The sequence below is a fragment of the Antechinus flavipes genome, chromosome 1, assembly GCF_016432865.1.
Source record: "Antechinus flavipes isolate AdamAnt ecotype Samford, QLD, Australia chromosome 1, AdamAnt_v2, whole genome shotgun sequence".
In the NCBI taxonomy this organism is placed as follows: domain Eukaryota; kingdom Metazoa; phylum Chordata; class Mammalia; order Dasyuromorphia; family Dasyuridae; genus Antechinus; species Antechinus flavipes.
The window spans coordinates 229,508,033-229,535,274 of NC_067398.1; the positions used below are offsets into that span (position 1 = coordinate 229,508,033).

At 36.2% G+C, this 27,242-nt stretch overlaps 1 protein-coding gene across 1 annotated transcript; it reads left to right on the top strand.

Moving 5' to 3' along the window:
• Positions 1-6,369: 6,369 nt before the first annotated feature.
• Positions 6,370-26,943, top strand: MED9 (mediator complex subunit 9). Its single transcript, XM_051997570.1, has 2 exons — positions 6,370-8,079; positions 24,019-26,943. The coding sequence occupies exons 1-2, from the start codon at positions 7,667-7,669 to the stop codon at positions 24,233-24,235; spliced, it is 630 nt and encodes a 209-aa protein (XP_051853530.1). The 5' UTR covers positions 6,370-7,666; the 3' UTR covers positions 24,236-26,943.
• The last annotated feature ends 299 nt before the right edge of the window (positions 26,944-27,242 follow it).

The following is a 27,242-nucleotide window of genomic DNA, read 5'->3' on the forward strand; positions in this document are numbered from 1 at the left end:
GATTCCTGGGACCAGATTGTAAAGTTTTTTTAAATGCCAATCATTCAGAAAATCTACAGCCATCTTTAATGCACTTTGTTGTATGAAGCATGGGGAGGGGATATAAAAACAAAAGATGAAAGAAATAGAAAAGTTTATATTTGATCTTAGAGTTAATAGGGAATCCTTGGAATTTATTGAGAAGGGGAATAATATGAACATATCTATGATATAGAAAATATCACTTTGATCCTTTGACCCAGTGATACCAAGTGGCCTATATTCCAAAGAAATCAAAGAGAAGAAAAGGACTCATATATGCAAGAATATTTATGGCAATTTTTTTAAACAAAGAATTATAAACTAAGACAGGGGATATCCATCAATTGAGGAATGATTGAATAAGTAGTGATATTTTAAAGCAAAGGAACATTGTTGTTCTGTGTGCTAAGATCACTGTCTATAAGGGATCCCCAGACCTATTGCTTCATATAAGTTAAGCTAATTATTTCTTCTTAAAGGTATATCCAAGACTTTTTGGTACAAGGCACTAAGCCTTGAAGTAGTTTCTTAATGGTCTCTAGCTGGCTATATATACTGGCTTCTTGATTCTCTAAGGAAAAAAAAAGACCCACCTAGATGGAATTTGGAACTGTAGCCTTCAGACTTGTTTTCAAGGTGCCAAGGCCATGCAAATTCCTGATGACTAGATAGATGAGTTTCCATATGGAGGTGAGGGAGGTATCATCTGTCTTAATTAAGTGTTGCAGTATTCTAATTATTCTTTTTACATTATAGCTGACTATATTTACTTTAGTTATTTGTTAAACAAGCTATGAATGCCTTGTTTCATTCTAATACTCAAATTAAACTAATGTGGAACCTGCCTGAATCAGACCCAACTATTACATCATGTAATGGTATATGAAAAGAGTAGTCTGTAAGATGTAAGGGACTGCTTCAGAAAAACTTGGGAGTACTGATTCCTGTGTTTTTGCCAAGAATACTTAAAATAGGTCACAAAGACTTAGATATGACTGAAAAATCACTGAATAACAACAAATGTATTTTTACTTTTTTGTTAAACATTTCCCAAATATATTTTAATCTGGTTCTGCTGTACCTGAATTTTGATCAGAGTCTGAGACCTGTATAATAGCATTCTATTGAATTAACATATCATGACTTGTTTTCCCACCCCACCCCCAGTTGATGGGCATCCCCTCAGTTTCTAATTCTTTGACTTCATAAGAAAATGCAACTATAGATAACTTTTTTGTATATATAAGTCTTTTTCTTTCTTTCTTTGATCTTTTTGGGATATAAATTTAGTAATTGTATTATTGGGTCAAAGAAAATGCAGTTTAATAGATTTTTGAGCATAGTTCCAAATTGCTTTCTAGAATAATTGAACTGGTTCTCAGCTACAGGAACATTGTATCCAACATGTGTCATTTTTCCTTTTTTGTCATCTTAGCCAATCTAATGGGTGTGGAGCTCACATTCTTTAAAAAAAAAATTAGTATTCTAAATTTAAACACTGAATAAAATGACATTTCCATATTCATACTAAACAAAAAAAGGAGAATTGAATGTGAAACTGAAGATGTCTATTATGAACAATTTACTCTTTTTAAAAATATAGTTCAATCTGTAGCTTCAAATGGTAAGTCATATAAAGAGCCTCCTAGTGTCTCTCCTTAAAAGACCAGCTTTGTGCATTCTGCACGTACCACTGAAGCTGGGAATGAAAGACATAGAATGGAGTCTCTGGAGAGGCCAAGAGAGAGAAAGAGAAAGGGGAAAGGAAAGAGGAGGAAGAGGTCCTGATTTTCACACAGGAATTATGGTCATGGTTGGATGCTATAGGCCAACCACTCCTTCCCAACAATATTTATCAAACAATTCATCACCCACATAAAACCAACATGGTGTATACCACATATGACCAGGATAGAATTCTCAACTAAACAAGGAATAGAGATAGTGGTGAAAGATAAAATGAACAATTTCTATTACATAAAATATAAAAGCTGTTGCACAAGATTAAAGCAATTAGAAGAGAAGCAATTAAGTAGGAAAAAATCTTTGAGGCAAATTTCCTTGACAACAGTCTCATATCCAAGATATTTAGAGAATTGATACAATTATATAAGAACAAGAGTCATTTCTCAATAGATAAATGGTCAAAGGAATATTCTGTTCCTTTACAAGTGGCCCATTGCCCACTAGTAATAGGAGTAGTCTATTTGTCTTCACAGCACAGGATTTCAGGGCTTTTCCCTTTCATATCAGGGAACTATACATATGCTTTTCAGAATGACCATTCCTTCACCAAATGGAGGTAGCAATCTTTGCAAGCATTCCAACCCAGTGATAACATGAAAGAGTAGAATGAGTCCTTGCTCTGGAAACTGAGGATTGGGGACCAAATCTTGCCTCTGGGACTTATTACTGACATAACCTCGGACAAGTCATTTTATCATCTCATCTGTAAAACCAGATAGCTCTATAATTGTTTTCAGTTGTTCAGGATAATTCCACAAATGGGCATTTTTCAAAAGAAAGAGCAGTTAATGACCACATGAAAAAATCATCTAAATCACTAATAATAAATATGCAGATAAGAACAATTCTGAGGCGTTTTCATAGCCATCAGATTGGTAGAGATGATAAAGTCCAACTTTCAAAAACAACTACTTGGCCCACAGTAGTCTAGGCACTGTGCCCACTCTCTGTTGTGAATCCAGCAGACAAACATTTAGTTCTGGGGGAATCTACCTCTAATTGGAGGAATTAAGTTCTCTTTTCCCATTTGTTGTCTTATTAAATCCCCATACTGTACATCTGTACATGTAACTTAAATTATGGCTCATATCTAAGGGTTTCTCCCACAGGAAATGATACATTCAATGTACAATGTGAATGAGACACGGGATAGATTGTAATTTATTCCTATAAACCAATATCTAAATATAAGATACATATATGATCATTAAGGAATAATTTAAAAACAGTATTCAGTAACAACTCAAAACATAATCTGATAGTTAAACCCTATAAAAAACATAAAGCAATTTGTAGGATTGCTAATTTTGCATTTTTCTTTTCATCTCAGTTTTGTATTATCTGCTAACAAAAAGGCCAATCTTAGGCCAATCTTCTTATTTGTAGTCTTCTCTTCAAAAGCATTGGAGTAATTGAGACTGCTCCCTTGATGCTATTCCACTTCAACCTGATTAGACTCAGGATCCCTGAATTTCTCAAATTCATAAAGTTGTTTCCAAGACTTAACTTGTCCATCTACAAGCAGACATTTTTTCACCTGAGATCAGGAAAGGACAAACATAAAAGAGACAGCTCTAACCCAGGCTTAGACTTGCTTAGGCAAGACCTGTGCTTTTGATATTATGTTCTCACAATCATGTAGTGGACAGAATAAGTGTTAGGGCAAATCATCCCTTCCCTATTCTCTATGAGCAGTTTGAAATAGCACTGAGATGATTTGCAGCCAGAAAGGCTGTAAAGGGCAGCTGTTCCTTTTTACTCTTCCAATGAATTATTAGGTTTTTCTGCTCCTCAGCCAATATTCATGCAGGGTGTGAAAGAGGGCTCAAGCTGTCATATGGTCAACTGTATCCAAAAATGGCAACTCTGAGCATGGTCTCGATATGTCAATTCAATCTTGATACAAAAGGACAATGGAAATTTTTAGAGAGCCTATAAGAGGAAAAGCATTGCTACTATTGCTGTGAATGGTCCTTTTCAAAGAGCAGCATAAAAGCTAGTGTCCCTAGGTCTCAAGGGTGCCGAAAGGTGAGGTGCAGGGGCAGGAAGCAGTTTGTGTCCACCAATATTTATTTATCTTCTACTTACTATAAACATATAGAAGGCTCAGTGGATAGAGTACTAGGCCTGTGTATGTCCTTGACCAAAGCACTTGACACTGCTGGTGCCAATTTCCTCATCTGTAAAATTAGCTGGAGAAGGAAACGGCAAATTACTCTGGTATCTTTGCCAGGAAAACCCTATGGATAATATTGGTATGCTATGGTCCACTAAGAACTGGACACAACTAAATAACAAAAACTACTTACTATGTGTGAAGAACTTTTAGGCTCTGGGGTAACAAAGTTGAGAAATACAAAGTCCTTGTCCTAAGGGAACATAAAATAATACATGCATACATAAGGAGGAATTTGCATTTCTCTGATCAATAATGATTTAGAGCATTCTCTGAAACTCATTTTTGTGTATAAGTTTTGACATATTTGGAAAGAAAAAATAATGGGTATGTATCATTGGATTAATGTCTATCACACTGCATTCTGAATCAAATGATGGATAATTGTGGTATTTAGAATTATAGAGCATTTGGGAATTGGTAGAAGCACTGGATTCATTCATTCCTTCAATGTTTATTAAGCACTTACTATTTGTAAAGACAGTGTTAAAAGTTTTGTTGTAAACCTACAAGGTGTAAAGAGTGTAAAGAAAGTGTTTTTCCCAAAATCACCTTAATATGAACATCTCTCTAAGGCATGGGGGTGGGTGTAGGGTGAAGAAGATGATACACTCAGCCTGGCACAGGGGCACAGAGTTAGGTACCAACATTGACAATGCCAGGACAGAGGCAATTCTTAGGCTCTGAGAATGGGGGGAAAGTGTTTAGTTCTTAGCATAGGGGTGTGGAGGGGATGAAGGGGATGTTTGGGAAACAATTGATCTGATATAGTGAGAGCAGAGTTAGGACCCATCAGGCAGAGTTAAGTACTGGGAGCTAGTGATGCTTAGACTCTGGCATGGGATACTGGGCTTGGAACGAGGACAATTTAACTTAGACTCCTATCTCTAGAAATTAGCTGCATGATTTTGGGCAAGTCACTGAGAATGTCTAACAGTTTTCTCATCTATAAAATGGGGAAATACTTTAACTATGAAGGACTTATGAAGGAAAATGCTATCTGCAGCCAGAGAAAGAACTGATAAGAGTTAGGATTCAAATCTTGGTTCTTCTTTTTACCACATATATGGTTTGGATCTCAATTTCCTCATCTGCCAAATGAGGATAAAAAGATCTCTTCAAGTCATTACTAGTTTCAAAAATAGAAAACTATGCCATTTACTTCCCCTTCTCCCAGTAGACTATCCATATATATCTATATATTCCCTCAGGACAAAGACTTTGTATTCCTCAACTTTGTATCCCCAGAGCCTAAAAATTCTTCACAGTTTTTGTTTAGTTGTGTCCAGTTCTTAGTGACCTCATGGACCCTAGCACATCAGTTATCATCCATGGGATTTTCCTGGCAAAGATACCAGAGTAATTTGCCATTTCATTCTCCAACTAATTTTACAGATGAGGAAACTGACAGAAGAGAGACACACAATTAGGAAGTGTCTGAAGCTAGATGAATTAAGTCTTCCTGGCCCAGTACTTTATTACATATATATAATACACTTTATTATATATTCCCAAGCCCAATACTCTATCCACTGAGCTTTATGTTTATAATAAGTAGAAGACAAATATTGGTGGAAATGAACTGCTTCCTTTACCTGTCTCTCACCTTTCCAGTCATCTTATACTCTCCATATTCGAGATCCAGGGACACTAGCTTTCATGATGCTCTTTGAAAATGATGATAATCCATTTCCAGACTCCATATATTTTCCCTACTTGTGCCCTCTGCTTGGAATGTTCTCTTTCCTTATCTTCCCATCTTGATTTCCCTAACTTTCTTAAATTTCCAACTAAAATTTCATCTTCTAGATCCTTAATCATAATGCCTTTTATGTCTAATTCATCCTTTATATAACTAGTATGTAATTGTGACTATGAGCTCCTTGAGGGCAGGCACTGTCTTTTACTATTTGTGTCCTAAGAACATAACACAGTATCTAACACGCAGTAGGTGCTTAAGACTATTTCCTGGAGGTAGATTTGCAATCTAGTTTTGAAGTCATAAACCGAAAGTGAGTGGAGGGAAGGCCAGACAGAAAGAATGTTAATATGGGAAAAGGAATGGAAAGGAATTTTAGGCTCACAAGCCTAAGGGAAATTGTCTCCCAATCCTATCCCTACTGCTACCTTCAGACCAGTGGCCTCCAGCTCTCACTTCTTGGAGAACTCCACTTCTTTGGGAAGGAGTCCAGATCTTCCAAAGGATATACCTTGTGCAGATTTTTGGCAGATCTCTCAGAGAAGAATATCAGTTCAATCATGTCCAACCCTTAGTGACCCAATGGACCACAGTACCAACACTATCTAGGAGGTTTTCTGGTGGTCAGGATATAATAATACACTATTGAGAACCAATTAAACTTTTAATGTGAAGCATTTCTACCTTGGAAATAGGCATAAACTATTAGAATGTGATTTATTGTTTTATTAATTGTCTGGATCTATGAACATGATAGACTGATTAAATTTAAAAATGTGAATATAATGGATTTTTTCTTTTTTTGTGGAAAATCTGTCTTTTAAATATTTATCAGTACACCCTTAAATGAAGCCATATCTGACTCCTTTACTAACTCTTCCAGATCATACTTCTAACCACAGTATTTCCTCAGGGTTCTGTTCTGGGAACCTCTTCTCCCTCCATTTTACTTCTTTGTCATTTCATTAGATCACATGAATTTAATTACCATCTCCAGGCTGATAATTCTGAAATCTACTTATCCTGCTCCAACCTCTCTCCTGACCTTTAATCTCACACCTCCAATTGCCTTTTAGACATTTTGAACTAGATGACATCTTAACTCAATATGCCCCAAACAGAATCCATTAGCTCTCCCGTTAAATCCTTCCCCCCTCTTATCTTCCTTATCACTATAGATAGCAGTACCATCCTCCCAGTCCCTCAGGATGGAAACCTAGGCGTCCTCCTGGTTTCCTCACTATCTCATGCCCAAGCTATTGCTGAGTCCTGTCAATTTCATCTTTGCAACATCGCTAGAATATACCCCCCTCTCCCCTCTGGCACTGCTGCTATCTTGGGAGCATCACCTTACGCCTTGATAATTAGTGTGTCTCCCCACTCCAATCCATTCTCCTTTCAGCCGCTAGAATGATTTTCCTAAACCACAAGGTCCATTCCCTCCCCCCAAGAAACCCCCGTGGCTTCCTATTGCCTCAAGGTACACATTTGTGAATGCGATATTTGGCATTCAAAGCCCTTCCTATTATTCCACTCTTCTGACATCTTATTTTCCAAAACACGACACTCCATCTCGATTCCAGCTCTCCTTCTCTGGCTGTTTCCCATGCCATTCCTCCTCAGTTCCCACACCTGGCCTCTCTGGCTACCTTTAAATCCCAACTAAAATCTCACTTTCTACGGGAAGCTTTCCCTAACTCCTCTTACTCCCAGTGCTTTCCTTCTGTTATTTCCTATTTATCCCGTATATATCTTGTTTTGTGTCTGTATGATGTTTCCCCCATTAAATTGCAAGCTTCTCGAGGGCAGGGACTGTCTTGTCTTTTTTTGTGTGTCAATCACTCCGCAAAGTGCCTGGCACAGAGCAGGCACTCGAATGTTTGATTGGTGAAAAGGGAAGGGCTGTCGCTAACAGGCTTATTCTGCTGCTTAGCAACAGTCAATTCCATCCTCCGCCTAGTTCCACCTCACTTCTCTTTCGTCATTCTTCGCTCCTCCTTCTCTCGGACACACACACCCCTGACATGCGCACTAAAAAGCGCAGGAGGGGGCGGGGTGGCGGACTCCTCGGTGGCTCGCGGCCTCTCCCGTACCCAGCTCGCCCCGGTGCGGCGCGCCCAGTGACGTGCAAAAGAAGCGACTCCTGTGTAGGCCCCGGCGATAATTCACGGAGCGCCGGGTCCACCGGCCCAACGGCCATGGCCTCCGTCGGAGTAGTCTCCGGGAGACCAGCGGAGGAGACGTTGTCGCAGTCACAGGATCCGCCGTTGCAAGAACAGAAGCCCTTGCCCGCTTCCCAGCCGCCGCCGTCGCAGCAGCAACAACCGTCGCAGTCACAGCCTACGGCGTCGGTTGCTCTTCAGCCTCCTCCGCCCCCGGGCCTCAAGGAGGCGGAGACCTACTCTTTCCTGCCTTTGGTTCATGACGTCATCAAATGGTAACGTGCTCTCTGCGCGGGCGCCCCTCCTTTCCTCCTCCCCTTTCTCCCCTCCCCCTCCCTCGTCTCCTCTTTCCCCTTCTTTCCCGTTCCCAGGAAATACTGCCTAGGGGTGACGTGCCCCTTCGCTGCTCCAGTAAGTTCTGTGCATTTGTGGAGTACCCCGGGGATGTGGATCGTTACGGTGTACGTGTTGCCATGGTAAAGGAACGAGATCAACCAATGGTGGCTCTGCCTGTCTCGGGCAGTTTCCATTGCCCGCCAATGAAAAGAGCGCCGGATTCAAATTCCAGAGTCCAGCCCTGCCCCTATACCTGAGTGTCCTCTGTGAAGTGAAGGGGTTGGATTTAGATGACTTTGGAGGGTTCTTTCTATCTGCAGATGGGTACTCCTTTTAGTTCTAAATCAGTAATCCCTCCTTTAACAGCCATCAAGCATTTATTAGGCACTTACTCTATAAATCAGGTACTGTGCTTAGGCAACAGCATGCATTAATCGTTTACTGTGTAACACACAACCAGACACTGTTCTTAAGTCAATCGAGAGCTTATTGTGTAAGCCAAATACTGTGCTGAATTAATTAAGGGTTTATTTTGTAAGCCAGGTCCTATGTGCCAGGGCTAAAGATTCTAAAATAGGCAAACAAACCCATAGTCCTTGCCTATAAAGAGCCCATATTCTGATGAAGGAGACAGCATGTCAAAAAACTATATATACAAGATGTAGAGATTGTCATTGGAAGATAATTTCCTTTTTTTTTTTTTTTTTGGCAAGGTTGTTGGAGTTAAGTGACTTGAACAGGGACACACAGCTAGTAAGTGTTAAATATTTGAGGCCACATTTTAACTCAGATCCTCCTGACTCCAGGGACTGCACCATCTAGGTGCCCCTGGAAGTTAATTTTGGAGGGAAAGTACTGATTAGGGGATAATGAGGACTTAAAGACCTAGTATGATCTTTGGGGATCAGAAATTCCTCACTTCTAAAGTTGGGCATGGGTCCTTGATGCTCTTTCAGAAGCTTAAAACAGATGTTGGAATTGACCAATAAAATAATCCTTTTTTTTAGTATTTTATGTTAATTAAACTAATGAGAAGAGGAACAGAATGATCTGCCAGCACAGAATTGAAAGAGAATGAACTCATTTCCAACTTATATCTTTTCATCTTTGCAATATCTAATCTGTACACAGTTGGTACCGATTTTTGATTCACTATCAAATCCCTGACAGTTTAGAGTATTGGAAGGAGTTTGTACAGAGGACCTAAAAGTTTCTAGACCCATATATGATTGGATAACTTCCTTCTTCTGAGCCCAAGTTTCCTTTTTTACAAAATGAAAGGGTTAGAGTAGGTAATCTCTAAGGCTCTTTCAGTTCTGCATTCTTGGGTTCTAGCTTCTCTCCATATAGTCTTGTTTCATTCATTTTTTTTCCTTCTTTGATTAACCTTCTCTCCCCCCATTCTCACAAATGCATTCTAGGTTCATTACTCTCTCATTGGGCAAATTATTCAATTTCTCTTTTCTTGTTTTCTTCTCTGGCAGTTAGAATTGGAAGGATCAGATGAGATATAATGTAGCATATTTGTATAGGCTTCCACATCTATTGTTATAATTGTTTTTACTGTGAATTCAAGTCCCCTCTTTCTATTCTTTTTACTGTCCTTAGACTGGAAAGGCTGCATAGAATCTTTTTCTTTTTCTTTCTCATAGTATTTTATTTTTCTAATTACATAATAAAAATAGTTTTCAACATTCATTTTTATAAGATTTTAAGTTGTAAATTTTTTCTCCCTCTCTCCCTTACCCTCTTCCCTCCTCAAGCAATCTGATAGAGATTGTACATGTACAATCATTTTGAACATATTTCTATATTAGTTATGTTGTGAAACAAACACTAGAATAGTGGAAAAATCATGAGAAAGGAAAAGCAAAAAAAAGGAAAAGAGGTGAAAATAGTATGCTTTGGGAGCTAGAATGGCAGGAGCCAAAAAAGTGCTTGAGCTCTTTCAGTTTCCTTTGAAAACCACACGAAACCAAGCCTTTGAAGAAAGTCCCACAAAATGAAACCACTTTCCAACTCAAGATAGACTGGAAAAAACTTCAAAAAAAGTCAGTCTCACTGGAGTGAAAAGGGTGTTCAGGCCAGCTCAGATAGATTCTAGGAAAACAGGTGAGAGGGTCATAATCGCAGCAAATTAGCAACTAAGACCCTCAGTCCTGGCTCAGTAGAGGAGCAAATCAGTGGGGCAGCTTCCAGTCCCAGCTTAGAAGGCAAATTCTAGGAAACCAGGCTGTTTCCTGAACAGAGCAGCAAAGCTACCCCTTGCAAACCACAAGGGGCCTCTGTACTCAGAGTCAAGGCTCAGAGCTGCACAAGAAACTTGAGACAGCGCCATCAAAAGAGCACTGCTCTTTTGAGCAGAGTTCAACCATAAAAGTAAAAAGGGGGAAATACCAAAAGAAAAGCAAAGAAAATGAGCATGAAACAAAAAAGAACTTTGACCATAGAAAGCTATTATGGTGGCAGGGCAGAGCAAAATACAACTCAGACAAGGACAAAATGTGCACAGAAGAAATCTCAGAGTGATATAAATTGGTCTCAAGCCTAAAGATTGGAAATGCTCATAAAAGACTTTAAAAGGCAAATAAGAGAAGTAGAAGAAAAAATGAGAAAGGAAATGAAAGATATGCATGAGAGAGTCATTAGCTTGGAAAGGAAAGGAAAATATTGAAGAAAACAATTCCTTAAAAAATAGAATTAAGCAAATGGAAAAAGAAAAAAAAACTAACTGAAGAAAATCACACATTGAAAACTAGAACAGGACAAATGGAAGCTAATGACTTTGTGAGACAGTAAGAATCAACCTAAAAAAATGAAGGAATGGAAGAAAATGTGAAATACCTCATTGGAAAATAGATACAGAAGAGACAGTTTAAAAAAAAATTGACCTATCTGAAGGCCATGACTTAAAAAAGAACCTGGATAGCATTCTTCAAGACACCATTAAGGAAAACTGCCCCAGGATTCTCGAAACAGAGGGGGAATTACTTATTGAAAGAAACCATCTCTCACCTTTGGAAAGAGATCCCACAAGGAAAACCCCAAAGAATATTATGGCGAAACTCTAGAACTCTACCTCAAGGAAAAAATTTTGCAAGCTGCCAAATGAAAACAATTCAAATACCAAGGAGCAACAGTTAGGATTACTGCCAGGACCTGGCAGCTTCTACAATAAAGGATAGGAGGGACTGGAATACCATATTCTTCAAGACAACGGACCTGGGATTATAACCAAAATATCCAGCTAGAGTTAGCATCATCATTCAGTTTCAATGAAATAAGAGACTTTCAATCATTCCTATTGGGAAAAAAACAGAACTAAAAAGAAAACTTAATCCACAAATACAGGACTCAAGGTAAACAGGAAAATTATATATTATTTAAAGGTTAAATTGTTTATATCTCTAGATGGGAAAATGATAACTGTAATTCTTAAGAACTGTGTCTGTCATTAGAAACACTAGAGAAAAAGGTAAGAGAAGGGGGAAAGGGATGATAGAAAATAAGGTAGTGAGTAGGGTTAAAACAAGCCCATCAATTTTTATTGAGGTTAAATCATGAAAATTCCCACCATTTGTGTTTCTATATCTTAAATATTAAATGTATTCTACTTTGTAATATGTACAAATGTTATATTGTATTATCTCCATGATAGAATATTTGTAATTCTGGAACAAGTTGGTTTCTTTGTATAACATACTTTATTTGCTTTCATCATACCTCACGTGCAAATATAACTTGCAGTTTCACTGGAAGTAAAAAGAAAATAGTGTGCTTCCATCTATATTTCAGTCTCTATAGTTCTCCCTATGGATATAGATGGTATTTTCCATCCAAAGTCTACTGGTATTGTTTTGGATCACTGTATTTCTGAGAAGAGCCAAGTCTGTCATAATTGATCCTAATATAATCTTACTGTTGTACAGTGTTCTCCCAGTTATGCTAATTTCACTCATTTTTTAAGTTCATTAAGTCTTTCCAGGCTTTTCTGAAGTCAACCTATTCCACATTTCTTATAGAACAATAATATTCCATTACATTCATATACCATAATTTATTCAGCCATTCCATAATTATTGGACATCCACTCTATTTCCAATTCCTTGTCACCACAAATAAATCTGTTATACAAACATTTTTGTACATATGGGTCCTTTTCCCTCTTTTATGATCTCTTTATGATACAGACCCAGTATTGAGATATAGACCCAGTAGTGACATCTTCATAGTATTTGTAGGGAGCACAGAAGGCCTATATTCTAATCTCATGTATATAATTTACTAATAGAATGATTTAACGTCACTGGACCTCTGTTTCTTTTTCTGTAAAATGAAAAAGTAGAAAATCTTTAAGTCTTTCTAGTTTTAAAATTCTGTTGGAATTTTCTATTCTTTTCTGCAGATAAGCAGTCAAATTTCCTGCTATTACAATTTCCTCTATTGTATCCTCCAATCCCATTTTAGTCTGTCAAAATTATATTCATCCCTCAAGGACCAATTCACATGATTACCTCCTCTACGCTGGCTTTCTTGATGATGTCTAATAATCATATAAATCTGTAACCTAATCAATTTGGTTGTTTTATCCAAGGTTTCATAATAGAACTCATTCCATGCCTACCCCTAGACTTCTGTGTGGCTTACAAGTCATTAGTCCCTCACACATCTTTGTTTTTTTTTTTTTTTTAATTCATTTTTTCCAGTAAATTTCTTGCCATCCTCCCCCTTTTCCATCTTTTCATTGAGGGCCGTAAGTGTCATCTGAAAATGTTAATTTTTTTTAACAATAGCTTTTTATTTTCAAAATACGTACAAAGATAGTTTTTAGCATTCACTCTTACATTTTATTTTCCCAAAATTCCAAATTTTTCTCTTCCTTTCCCCCATATCCCTCTCCAATATATGTTTGTAATTCTTCTATACATATTTCTACATTTATTATGCTGCACAAGAAAAATCAGATTGAAAATGGGGGAAAAACAAGGGGCGGAGCAAGCAAATAATAAAAAAGGTGAATATACTAGGTTGTGATCCACTTTCATTCCCCACAATCCTCTTTCTGGATGCAGATGGCTCTCCATCACAAGTCTGTTGGAATTAGTCTGAATCACCTCATTGTTTTAAAAAAAAAAAAAAGCCACGCCCATCAGAGTTGGTTGTCACATAATCTTGTTGCTTTGTTCAGTGTTCTTGAAGATGTTTATCTGGAGAATTTTATCTAGTCCTTGTAGACTTTCTCAGTTCATTGTCCTCTGCAGCAGATGTTGGTGCATAAACTACAGTTATTTCTGCAGAGGCCTCTGCAAATAGGATCATGAGCACTGTTATATAAGATGGCCAAATATAAACAGAAATAATGTGTCTTTTCTTTGGGCTCACAATAAAACCAATTCTGCCAATCCCTTTATTTGCTTCTTCAAAAAGGACTTAGAAAAAGCATATTTTAATTTAATTTTAACTTCTTTCTTATTTTTCTGTTATTTATAATGGGAAGTTTAAGATCAATAGACTCAGTTATTCTAGAAATATGCCATAGTCATTGCAGTTTTTAAAAGTTCAGTTTTAAAAATTGACATTTTTACCGGTTCTCTGATCATTGCACAAGGATCTCACATTTAGAGTACTGACAGCCAAGTTACAATTTATAAATGATCTAAAAATTGTGCTTCCTCTGTCCCTTTTTCTGACACAGTACTGCTATTATAGAAATAAAAGAACAAAGGGCATTTTTCTTTGTTTTGCAGTTTTCTATAACCAAAATTTTGTCATTAAGTAGCTGATGCTTGGAAAGCAGAACTGTTGTTGAGACAGACTATACTGAAAGATTTTTTCAGAATAGAAAACCTACTTATGCTTATACTTAATTTCCCATAACCTTTGAGAAACCAGGATCCATAAACATGACAAAATGAGGCAGAATTTTGTGTAAAACTTATTTGATCCATTTTACATGGCCACAACAAGCCTATACAACAGTCATTTCTGATGAACGCGGCTCTCTTCAATAATGAGATGATTCAAACCACTCCCACTTGTTCAGTGCTGAAGAAAGCCATTTACATCCAGAGAGAGGCCTGTGGGAACTGAGTGTGGATCACAACATAGCATTCTCACTCTCTTTGTTGTTATTTGCTTGCACTTTATTTTCTTTCTTCTTTGCAGCAAGATAACTATAAATACATGTACATTTAAAAAAAAAAAGAAATACAGAAGTAGACAACAGGATTGAAGGTATACATGCAAGTTTAAGAGTCATTTGCATAGGATGGAAAGTTAAAATCAAGAAAAAATAACAATAAAACTTACATAGCTTTAAAAAAACAAAACAACTTAAAAGTGGTCCTTCATCCTTTGTACTTTTGTTATTATGTGACCCCCAAATCTGATGATATGGAATTTCCTAACTCAGTTAAATTGCTATATAACTTTGGACAACTTATTTAACATCTCTTACTCATTGCCTTCACTTGTAAAATGAGGGGTTTTGATTATATAAATAACTTCAAACTTTGAGTTTTTTATTGCATGTAATTTCTTGTATTGTAAATATTTTTACTAATAGGTATTTGTTATCTCCTATATAGCAAGATAACCAACGCTATGTATCCCATTCTGTATAATATTGTGTTTTGTATATAGCAGGTGCTTAATAAATATTTGTTGAATGAATGAAAAAATTCATGTTTAGTTTATCTGTGATTTCTTTAGAGAATACTGGATTATTTGGATTGTCATTTAAATTTTCTTGATCTCTGTTCCTTCGTCTGTAAAATGTAGTTCTGAAGCTATAATTCTTTCGATTATAAGGTCACAGAATTATCAAAGTTGGAAGAGACTCAGAAGCTATCTAGTTCAACTTCTACTCTCTGTATAAATTATCTGATAGATGATCAGCCTGCATTTGCTTGAGAAAATCAAATGAGAGGGAACCCACCATCTTCTGAAGCAGAAAGAGAAATTGACAAACCATAAATTAACTCAGGGGAGAAAGGGGAAGTAAAAAAAAAATCTGTCAAGGATTTAATGAGCAAACAACTCCCATATTATGATCAATCATTTACAAAAACAAAGAAGAAATCCAATCAAAATCCCTCTTTGAGATAAATATGGTCACCCAAACCAGAAGAAAAGAAAGTAAAGAAAGAAATTTAAGTCTAATGTTATTACTAAAGCATATCAATGCAAAATTTTTTAGAGTATTACCAAAAATGTTACATCATTGTATTCCAAAATGATTCACAATGATTAGGGTGGATTTATACCAGGAATAGCTAGTCAGTAGGAAAACTAGAAATATAAAAATAATATAAGAAAAATAATAATGTCAATAATTATAGAAAAGGCCTTTTTACAAAATACATTTGTGTTAAAAAAGCCGAAAAAGCAAAGAAATAAAAGGAATGTCCTTAAAATGATCAAAATTGTATCTAAGACCAGGAATATAATTATGTTAAGCAAAAATAACTGAATTTTTCCTGATAAAGTCAGAAGTCAAGACTTGTGATTTTGCTGGTGTAGGAAACTCCCTCTGTAAATGAAGAATAGCAAATGCTTTTCAATTTATAATCCTAGAGAGTTTTCTGTCAGTGCTGAAAGGTAAAAGGAATTTCTAAAAAATAAAAAAAACAATTTTTAAACAAACAAAAGAAAACCTGAACAATTGAATTCCATGATTATAACTAGACCACAATAACATGGTAAAAATGAAAATGCTATTCCTATAATTTAACAGATTTCGTACTTTATTAAGCAAATGTTCCTAACCACCAGCTCCAAATAATGCTGCTTCTATTCTTCCCTTTTCCCTACTTCCTTTCCATCTGAAACTTAGACTTTCTTTCTCCAGGATTACCCTGGCCTCTGGCAGGTGGTCTTCTAGCTGATCTTCTTTGAATCCAGGCTCTACTTCATTTTCTGGCCAACAGATTCAAATTCCGCTGTTCCCATGCCCTTCTTCCCCTTTCAGGCTCACTTTTATCGAATTATAAGTTCCTTGAAAGCAAAAACTGGTTCACTTGTTGTATTTAAGTTCTGCTGCATAGTCCAATGCCTGACGCCTCATAAGGATGCAATGAATGCTCCCTCTGTCTTTGTGTTTAATGCTAATCAAATTACCTAAGAGTGATGATAGTTTTTATTCGTTAGCAATAATAACAAATTCAGGTGGCATAATAAAGGTCAAAAACAATAAAAAGCCTAATAAAAGCAATAGGAAGGAAATGGACTTGGCACGATTAGGTCTTAAACTATACTACAAAATAGTAATTATAAAACTATTTGGAAATAGATTTTACATATATATATAGATAGATAGATAGATAGATAGATAGATATATCTATATCTACATATCTATATCTATATAGATATTTATATCTATATCTACATAGATATAGATATCTATATAGAACAAGCCATGACTTAGAAATAAAATTGCGCAGCAGTTTATAAAATCTAAAAACAAACTGTCTTGGGAGGGAACTTATTAATTTAACAGGAATTACTATGAAAACTTAAAAAGTAGATGCCCCAAATTTGGCAAAAGAGCAGGATGAGAGGTATCTTCTCCTATCTTTTTTTTCCTATCAAATTTTCAAGTCAAGCTTTATAAAATTTCAATCTCTTTCTGATTGTTTTGTGGATATTTGTTCTTTGTTGTAATTACTGTATATATTGGTTTCCTGGCTTTGCTTGCTTCATCAGTTATTCTAAGTCTAGTGTTCATCATCTTTGTCATTTTCTATAGCAGGACTTCTTAACTTTTTCCACTTGTTACTCCTTTTTGCCTCAGAAATTTTTATGTGATCCCAGATATATAAAATAGGTAAACAAATCAAACATTTACTGATAATAAATCATCATGAACCATAGTTTAAGAAGATGGGTCCTATAGCACAATAGGAATCCATTATATTCACATACTGTAATTAGGGTCACTATTCTCTAGTCAGTAAAAATCTACTTTGTTTCCAGTTTTTTGTTACCACAAAAAGTGCTATTATAAATAAATGGTGTATAAAAAATACTTTCTTTTTGTCAATGACAAATATATGCCTAGCAATGGAATCCTTAAGGGTTTGGACTTCTACATAATTCCAGATTGTTTTCCAGAATAGTTGTCCCAATTAATAACTCTACCAATAATGCATGCATATTCTTATCATTCCACAACCACTCTGATATTGACTATTTATTACTCTTGCCCATTTAGACGTACATTTTTTTCCCCTGAGACAATTGGGGTTAAGTGACTTGCCCAGGGTCACACAGCTAGAAAGCGTTAAGTGTCTGAGACCAAATTTGAACTCAGGTTCTTCTGACTTCAGGGCTGATGCTCTATTCACTGCACCGACTAGCTGCCCCTTAGAAGTACATTTTAAAATTGTTTAAATTGGTTTTTCAAAACCTGGATACTATCTCAAATTCTTATCAGATCCCAGTTTTGAAATGTCTAATTTTGAAACTGTCTTGCAGTTTTCCTGCCATGTTGTTTAGAATGAATTACTTACCTCAGTCATGAAAATAAGCTATTTTAACCATGATTGATGTAAGTGCCTAGAAAGGTGGGGGCCACACAGAAATGATTTGATCTGGTTTTGAGAATGCCAGGAGAAAAAGTAAACCTTGTCCACTGTCCTTTTCTAGAAGGACTCCAATGTTCTTTCCCCCCCATTTAATATTATTTTATTTTTTCCCAATTATATGTGGAGATAGTTTTCAACATTCATTTTTTTTGTTTTATTAAAGCTTTTCATTTACAAAATATGCATGGATAATTTTTCAGACCCTTGCAAAGCCTTCTGCTCCAAATTTTCCCCTCCTTCCCCATCCCTAAATGGCAGTTAGTCCAATACATGTTAAATATGTTAAAATATATGTTAAATGCAATATATGTGTACATATTTATACAGTTACCTTGCTGCACACACAAAAAAAAATCGGTTCAAGAAGGAAAAAAAAAACCTGAGAAAGAAAACAAAATGCAAGCAACCAACAACAGAAAGAGTGAGAATGCTATATTGTGTTCCACACTCAGTTCTCACTGTCCTCTCTCAGGGTAGATGGCTCTCTTCATCACTGAACAATTGGAATTAGTTTGAATCATGTCATTTCAGCATTCATTTTTACAAGATTTTGAATTCCGAAATTTTCTCCCTCTCTCCCTCTCCAAAACAGCAAGCAATCTGATAGAGGTTATACATGAAGTACCATGTCAAACATATTTCTGTATTAGTTATGTTGTGAAAGAAAAATCAGAACAAAAGGGAAAAAACATGAGAAAGAAAAAAAAAAGTGAATTTAGTATGCTTTGACCTGTATCCACAGTTCTTTCTCTGGATGTGGATGGCATTTTCCATCCTAAGTCTATTGGAATTGTCTTGGATCATTGTGTTACTAAGAGCAGCTAAGTCTGTCATAGTTGATCATCATACAATGTTGCTATTACTATCTGCTCATTTCACTCAACACCAGTTCACATAAATCTTTCCAGATTTTTCTGAAATCTTCCAGTTTATCATTTCTTATAGAACAATAGTATTCCATTACACTCTTATACTACAATTTGTTGAGCCATTCCCCACAATTTCCAGTTCCTTGTCACCTCAAAAAGAGCTGCTATAAACATTTTTGTACATGTGGGTCTTTTTCCCTTTTGTCTCTTTGTGGTCCTTTTACTGACCACAAGTCAGTAGTGGTATTGTTGAATCAAAAGAGGTGTGTGCAGTTTTATAGTCTTTTGGGTGTCATTCCAAATTATACTTCAGAATGGTTGGATCAGTTCCAACAGTGCATTAGTGTCCCAGTTTCCCAAATCCTTTTCAACATTTAGCATTTTCTTTTTCTTTCACCTTAGCTAATCAGATAGGTATGAAGTTGAACCACAGAGTTGTTTTAATTTGCATTTCTTTAATCAGTAATGATTCAGAGCATTTCTTCATATGACTAGATAGTTTTAATTTCTTCTAAAAACTATCTGTTCATATCTTTTTACCATTTATCAGTTGGGTCCAATGTCTACTTAAGCAAATGGTTTAAAATTAATCTGGGTATAGTTAGGATGGGTCAGAAATATCTTAATAAGATTTGGGTTTTTGGAACATGATGTTGCTTACTTATTGTTTCACATACTAACCTTTTAAGATGAATGACCAGGTATGAGATTGTTGCAAGAAATACGGAATGGAGTTCATTAGGTCATTCTGATGTAGTTGACAACTTTTTGCCCATTAGGGGCTTGTTGGCTTCCCAGTACTCCAGAAATATCCTGTTATTGGCCATTGTCTATTCTTCAGCCAGTTTCTAATAAAGTGAGTGACTAGAAAATTATGTACATGACTATCATTTGAGAGAACTATCAAGTGACTTTTATAAAGACTTTATTTTCCTTTAATTTGGATCTTGCTAAGAATAAAATTTTTTGTCTTGAAGTATTTTGCTGATTTTAACAATTCTTGAATATCACTGCCTGAACCTTATGATATACCAAAATTCTGGATTTTAGTGATGTTACATGTTTATATTATATTCATAAAAAATTGACCCAGTTTCTTTTTTTAAGTAATTTTTTATTGTTTTTTTTGTTTTTTATATGATGATGGTTTTCCTAAGTGTCCTTCCATTTCTCCTCCTATGCTACCATTCTATATAATAAATAGTATTTGTAGGACAAAAGAAAAAAGAAAAAAAATCAGTATAACTAATTAATATTTGGGGAAAAGTCTGGAAATATTTTATGTAAAGGGTAAAATTAGAAGGCCTTTCTCATATCTCTTTTTTTAAAACATGCTTGTTTTTTTATAATTTTGTCACATTTGTTTTCAATGTTCTGTTATCACAAAAAAGGCTGCTATAAATATTTTGGTATGTTGGAGACTTTTTTCTTGTCAGTGGCTTCTTGGGGTATAAATACAGTAGTGGAATTTCTGGGTCAAAAGGCATGGTCATTTTAGTCACTTTATTTGCATAATTCTAAGTTGTTTTCCAAAATGGTTGTACGAATTCACAGCTTCACGAATAATGTATCAATTTGCCTTTCTTCCCATAACCCTTCTAAATATGGGTTATTTGCTATATTTTGTCATCTTTACCAATGTCCAGGGTGTGAAGTGAAACTGTAGGGTTGTTTGATTTGCATTTTCCTTTATTATTAGTGATCTAGAATATTTCTGGTTGTTAATAGTTTACACTTTTTTGAGAATTGTTATTCATATCCTTTGATCATTTATCAATCTATTACCTATTAGGGAATGACTTTTGGTTTATACACACATATTTTCTGTTTCTTGGATATCAAATATTTTAATAAATGCAATTGATTTTGAGGATTTATTTTGTAGCTTTCAAGTTTTCTAAAGTTATTGTCTCAATCAATATTTTTGCTCATTCCCTAGCATTTTCCAAGTATACAATCATTTTAGTTTCTTTCTACTACAGAATGAAAAAAGACTCTCCTAAAAAGAACAAATGCAATTCTAATTGTCAAATGACTAGCTATATTTTCTATCTTCTTTTTGGAGCATATTGGGATGATTCTGAGATGCTCTTGATTTTGGCCTTATTTTATTCTTCCTATTCTTCTTGACCCTCATATGTTCTACTAATCTTTTTTATCTGAAGATAGGGTTATGACTAATCTTGAACACAAAAGCCCAGGCCCATTTAAAGCCTGCTGCTTTTGTTCATTTTTGAGGATTGGGAGTTGTATGAAAGGCTTTTTTTTTTTTTTTTTGGAGTCTATTTGAATGTTTCAAAGTAGTCCTAGCTGAGAAGGGACCCCACTGAGTGTGAGGCATTTCCTGAATATAGTATTTTCCTCACCCTAAGAGCTCTGTGCCGTTTTGGCTCTATAGAAATACTCTGCCAATTGGAGCTGATTTCAGTGGAGGGGAACCCTTCTCTACACACTGTCTGACCTCCTTTCAGTTCAGCTCCTCTCTTTATAAAACAGTTTCATATTGATTGTTCTTATCTTTAGACCTGTTTTGCTTTCTTTGAAGCATTATTGTGGCCTAAGAAATCCGGTACCCTTGGAGACTTGGGAATTTAGGAATATATGAGTGTCTTTATATGTAATTAGTAGTCAAGTTAGTACTAAATTTAGCCATTTATTTATATTTTCAAACCTTGGACTAAGAAGGAGACTAATTTTAGTTAAATCTTTTGTTGTTAGGTCACACTAGACAGCCTTCCTGTAATTATTTTTTAGTCTTAACTAAATGACTACATGGTTCAGTAGATAGAATGCTGGGCCTGAAGTTGAGAAGACCAGAGTTCAAATCCAGTCTCAGATAGTCACTAGTTATGTAACCCTAAATAACTGACTTAATCTTTGTTTGCCTTAATCCACTGGTGAAGGAAATGGCAAACCACTCCACTATCTTTGCCAAGAAAACCCTTTATGGGGTCATGAAGAGTCAGACACCAAGTAAATGACTGAATGGTACTGAACAAATGATAATGATGTGTAGTTAGCAGGGTTAAATTGAATTCCCTTGTGGATCTGGGTTGAGCTTACTTCTTAAAAAAAAAAAAAAATGTTTAAAATTCTCTTGGCTATCTTCAAAATTACTTGTAATTTTCAAGAACACCAGTTACTTTTTCCTGGAATCTAGAATAAGATGTACCATTGGTTGGTTATTTAAATTGAGTACAACAGATTGAAGGTAGATGTTAGATGACTCTTGATTCCTAAAATAAAAGTCCTGTTCTCGTACTGATATAGACAATCGATAAGTAGTTAATTAGTAGTTAGTGGCAGTTATTTGACTTAAAGGGAAGTAATACGTTACCTTCGGAAAAAAACTACCCTTCCTGCGTAAGCTCAGCAAAAATGAATAATAAAATGAATTAGCACCATCTGGTCTGAAATGTCCCCACTAGGAAAGAAAATTTATTTTAAAAAGTGATCATTGACAAATTTTCCCCTTTTCTGCCTCAATGGCCTAATTTTAGAACAGCTTATTGAATTAACTTAGTTTTCATTGAATCAGCTGCTTGTTTTTAAAACCTTATCCACACATTCTTTTTTTTTTTTTTTTTTTTTTTCCCTTAATGCATATGAGCAGCTTGTAAGGCAGCTACATTGATTTAGGTGAGTGGTAATAAAGACAGTATAGAAGCCCATGATTTCTCTTATTGCTGAATATGATAATCTTTTCTCAGCCCTCACTTTTTTTTTAAACTTCTGTTCTTTATTTGACATTGCTGACCATGATTTCCTTCTGAATACTTTCTTCTCTCTAGGTTTATGTGATATTACTCTCCTGATTTTTTTTCCTACCTTTCTGATCACTTGCCAGTCTATTTGAGATAAGATAACATGTAAAGGACTTTGCAAAGCTTAAAATGCTATATAATTCTAGTTCTGCTCTGCTATTTGGCTCATCACTCAAATCATTGCCCCTCCCTCCTTTCAATTGTGGATATTCCACAGAGCTTTGTGGTGGACTTTTTCTTTATTCTTTTTCACTTTGTAGCTTCATCAACTCCCATAGGTTGCATTATCACCTCAATACAGATAATAAGCAGTTAAGAGTTAAGAGCGGTTCCTGGAAATCAGGAAGACCTGAGCTTAAATCCAGCTTTAGACATTAGATATGTGACCTAAGTAAATCACTTAGTCTTAGTTTCTTCATTGGTAATAGAGTTGATAAAAGTGCCTACTTTGTTGTAAGGATCAAATGAGATGATATTTGTAAAGTACTTTACACACCTTAAGTTCTATGTAAACAAACACTGTTATTACTAATATTATTATCTATGTATCCAGCTTCGATATGGTGTCATTTCACACTGAATGATCTGAAGATAACTCAAATTCAACATATCCAACACAAAAACTCATATTTTTTTCCCCAAACCCATTCTTCTTCCAAGTTTGAATAAATGATGAAAAAGCATTTATTAATCACTTACTCTGTGCCAAACACTATGTTAACCACAGGGGTGGGATATGGAGTGGGGGGACTGCCCCTGTCCTTAGAAACTTATATTCTGTATATATTGGATTTAACATATATTTTTTCTACCATGTTTAGCATATATTGGACTACTTGCCATGTTGGAGGGGTAGGTGGGGAGAAAGGAGGGGGAAATTAGAACACAAGGTTCTGCAAGGGTTAAATGTTGAAGAATTATCATGCATAGTTTTGAAAAATAAAAAGCTTTAATAAAGAAAAAAAAGAAACTTACATTCTGTTGGGGGCGGGACGGGAGGGAGAGACAAAAGTACTTAAAGACAAATGCTGGTCACAAGAGGATAATGTTGTTTGTAAAGTAAAAGGTGTGCTAAGTGCACCATAGGGCAATAGTAATGGCAATGTTGATTTAATTATGATTCTACAATTGGAAAAGGAGGATGGCGAGAAGACTGCCAGTTACGTGTTCAGTGGGTAGGCAGCTGGTTAGAGATGGCCGAGGAGTAAAGTGGGGAATTATTGGAACTGCCCTGATATAGTATCTGAGTCTTTCTGGTAAGATGTTTGCTAAGAAGGTGGCCTATTTCTGTGGAAGGTGCAACCGTTCTTGTATTCTTCTGCTCTTGTAATCTTAATGTTCTCTCTGACTCCTAACATCCCTCTCCTTACATATTTAGCAAAATCTTACTGTTTCAACTGCCACATTTCTTTCTTCTGACTTCTTCTGTCTACTCAAAGCTACCAACTTAGGTCGTGATTGATGGGAGCATAAAGGGGGAGATATTGGTATCCAGGAGGATTGTTTTAAATTGAAGCTAATTCTATATTTTACCTAACTTTGCCATCTATCAGTTGGTTTTATTTAAGCAGTATTTAAGTCACCCCCACATACTATTGTAAACACAATATATTCTTGTTCACAGCCATCAAGGCTAACCTTTGGTTTCTGCCTTTTGCAGTATGGACAAAGACAGTGTTGATATGCACCAGGAGTTGACAGCTCTCAAGACCAAGTTCCAGGAGATGCGAAAAGTGATTAACACTATGCCCGGTATCAGTTCGAGTCCAGAACAGCAACAGCAGCAGCTGCAGAGTCTGCGGGAACAAGTCAGAACTAAAAATGAACTTTTGCAAAAATATAAGAGTCTCTGTATGTTTGAAATCCCCAAAGAATAAAGCAGGCATGTTATAATGACAAAAGTAATTAAAAAACTGAACCAGAAAAGCAAGATTACACATTTTCTTCCCTCCCCTGCCCCTCTGGTGTGGTTCTGTATGGACCCCAGCTATTCGTTCTCTAGAGCAGCTCTTTTCATACTTCTTTGTTGGCTGTACTCAGTGGTTAGGTCACTGTGGCTGGTTGGAGGCAGGCATACAAGCATTTTCTGGTGTGAATTAAAGGCTTACTAATGGAAGTGAGCAGTATATTTTCATGGGGGCTGCAACTGTATGGCTGCTTCCTGGGAAGTAACCATCTGTCACATTTTCTTGTTCTGACAGCAGCACTGAAGGACACAGTGGGAAAGAGGGTGTTCTTTACTTTCTCCTCCTATCCCACACTCCTTTTCCCTTGGTTGTGTTCAGTGTGTACGAGGTACATACTGTTCCTACTTATGGAAGTTTCACTAAACTTTCGAATAGAATTAATTGGCCAAATTACTCTTCACGCTGCTTGGGTTTAATGTGATTAATGGGTGGCTCTGTGAGAATGAACATAATTTTGAATGCAGAGAGGCATCACAGGGAGAATTTATTTTTTGTTCCTGGCAGTGCCAGAGCCCTAAATAGCTTGTTGGGGTTTTTTTGTTTGTTTGTTTGTTTGTTTTTTATGTTTGAGCCAGTGAAGATAGCAGCATTAATGGGGGTGTCAGTCATTGAACCTGTGAGGTAGCTTCTGAAGCCCTCGTGCCATCCAGGTCTTGCTATGCCTACAAATTCTTGCTACTCAGTTAGAGTGTTCCCTGCTGTCTTCAATTAGCACATTTGGCCACACTTTAGTGCCAGAGTAAACAATTATGCCAGGATGCCCAAATCAGCTCTAATTATCCTTTGGGATGGAGAGAGCAGGTGGTTCTGTACAGCAAAAGCAAAAGGATATTTTGGGTGAGCACAAACCCTCTCCCTGGCCCTGCCCCCATTGATGTACAGATCAGATCGTTATGCTGGGGAAAAAATAATGTTTTTGCTGGTCTTCTATGATGATTAATCAACACATTTCATTGAAAGGCTCATCTAAATGGCAATTTTGATTACTCCCATCTTTGGTAGGAAGTCCTAAGAATATGCTCAGGCACAGTAGTTACACATTTGGTTTTATTTTTCAAATATATGTCAAGTGCCTTCACATTTTGCCTGTTTTTCCTCTGATTTATCAGCTTTGTACCAACTTCCTTGGCCATTAAATTGGCATTGAAGTTGCTTCCCTGCCTCTTAGAGACAAACATGTAAATATTATTTAGGGCAAGAGTTTGGGATTCTGCTGCTGTGTGCTTATTGCTTGCTGAGAAGTATTCTTTGAAATCTTCTTAGAAGTGGATAAGTCTGAGTTCTTGTCTTTAGCAAATTGAACTTCAATCATCTATTTTTTTCTATACTTGGGAACCAAAAGCTCACCCACAGTAGCTAGAATATGTCTGGTATAATAAAGCAGCAAGGGGCAGTGTAGTGTAGGGCAATGGTTGTTGACTGATTTCTACAGAACAGGAAACTGAATTTAACTGGGTTGTTGGGAGAAGCAAAGATTATTTATTCTGGTTCTTCCTTTGTGACCTATCACTGACCAGATCCTTTAGGGATTGATAGAAGAACTGGACCTGTGATTTCATTGCTGTAGGTAAACACTTGGTTCAGAAAGCATCCTCTGCCAGGACACAGCAAAATCTTTTCTGAAATTGAGTCTTACACACCAAGGGTGCCAGGGTACCACATGGTTAAATGATGAGCCCTGGGTCACATAGTGTATGTCAGAGGCTGGCTCTGCAGCAGCCTCTATCCTCCATGTCACATAACACTTCTCAACCAAATCCACAATTTCCTAGATATTTTATAGTAAATAGTTTGTGGGCCTAATCTAAGGCTCTGACTGAATGCTCTGAAATGAGATCTATGTCAGGTTCAAATATAGGCTTGCTTGAGCTGGCTATATCAGGATACCACTTAATTTTATTATCTATATCTGTGAATACCTATTTCTGGGGTTAATTAAAAATGCCTGGTATTGGTGACTTTTTAAAGCATGTAATTAATGTTTCAAAAGTTTTGTTATAGTTGGCCTCTCTCCCTCCCTCCCTCCCTCCCTCCATTTCTCTCTCTCTCTCTGTCTCTCTCCCTCCCTCCTTCCCTGCCCTGTCCCTGTCCCCCCTATCCCACCCCCTCTTTTTTTTCCCTCAAGGTTTTGTGAAATAATTGCAGAGACCTTAATAGTGTTGGTTTATGTGTATGTGTGTGTGTGTGTGTGTGTGTGTGTGTTCCTATAAAAACCTCACATGGGAAAGGGCACAGTGATGTTATTAAACTTGAGATTTTTACACCTCAAAATTGGTAAATGTGAAAAAAATTAGGATTTCTTAACTGCTTTGTTAATATTCTATATTAGTGATTATCTAAGTGTTGGAAAAATGTCAGTAATGTAGATGAAAAGTTTCTTGAGAGCTAATTGTTACACATTTACCAATACACTCCTATTATTAATATAGTAGTATTTGTCAGATAGTAGCAGCCTAGTGGCTAACCTGAAACCTCCTTTATAATTGTTCCTCTGTATCCTACCATAACTTTATGATTTTTGCATAGGTAAAAATACCATTTCATATACAGAAGGTCTTTAACATTTTTGCTTCTCATTTGCTTGAAAACTTTGGGCTCATTAAATACTTGTTGAATCATCTGTGTCTTTGTGAACTTATTTCCATTTCTACTTTGTCCAAAACAAAGTTGTCTTTGCCCCGTCACGAGAACCAAAGAAACAAACTCGGCCCAACATGTAGTTTTGGAACCACAAAAACTCAGAAAGGAAAGAATGATATTGGAAAATGTTAAGATCATAGAATTTAAAGCTGGAAGCAATTTTGGAGAGGTTATTTAATGCGTCCCTTCAATTCACCTGAGGGGGAAATGGAGGCCTAGGGAGCTTGAGTACCTTATCCAAGATTATACAATTAGTAATTGGCACTGAGAACTACAC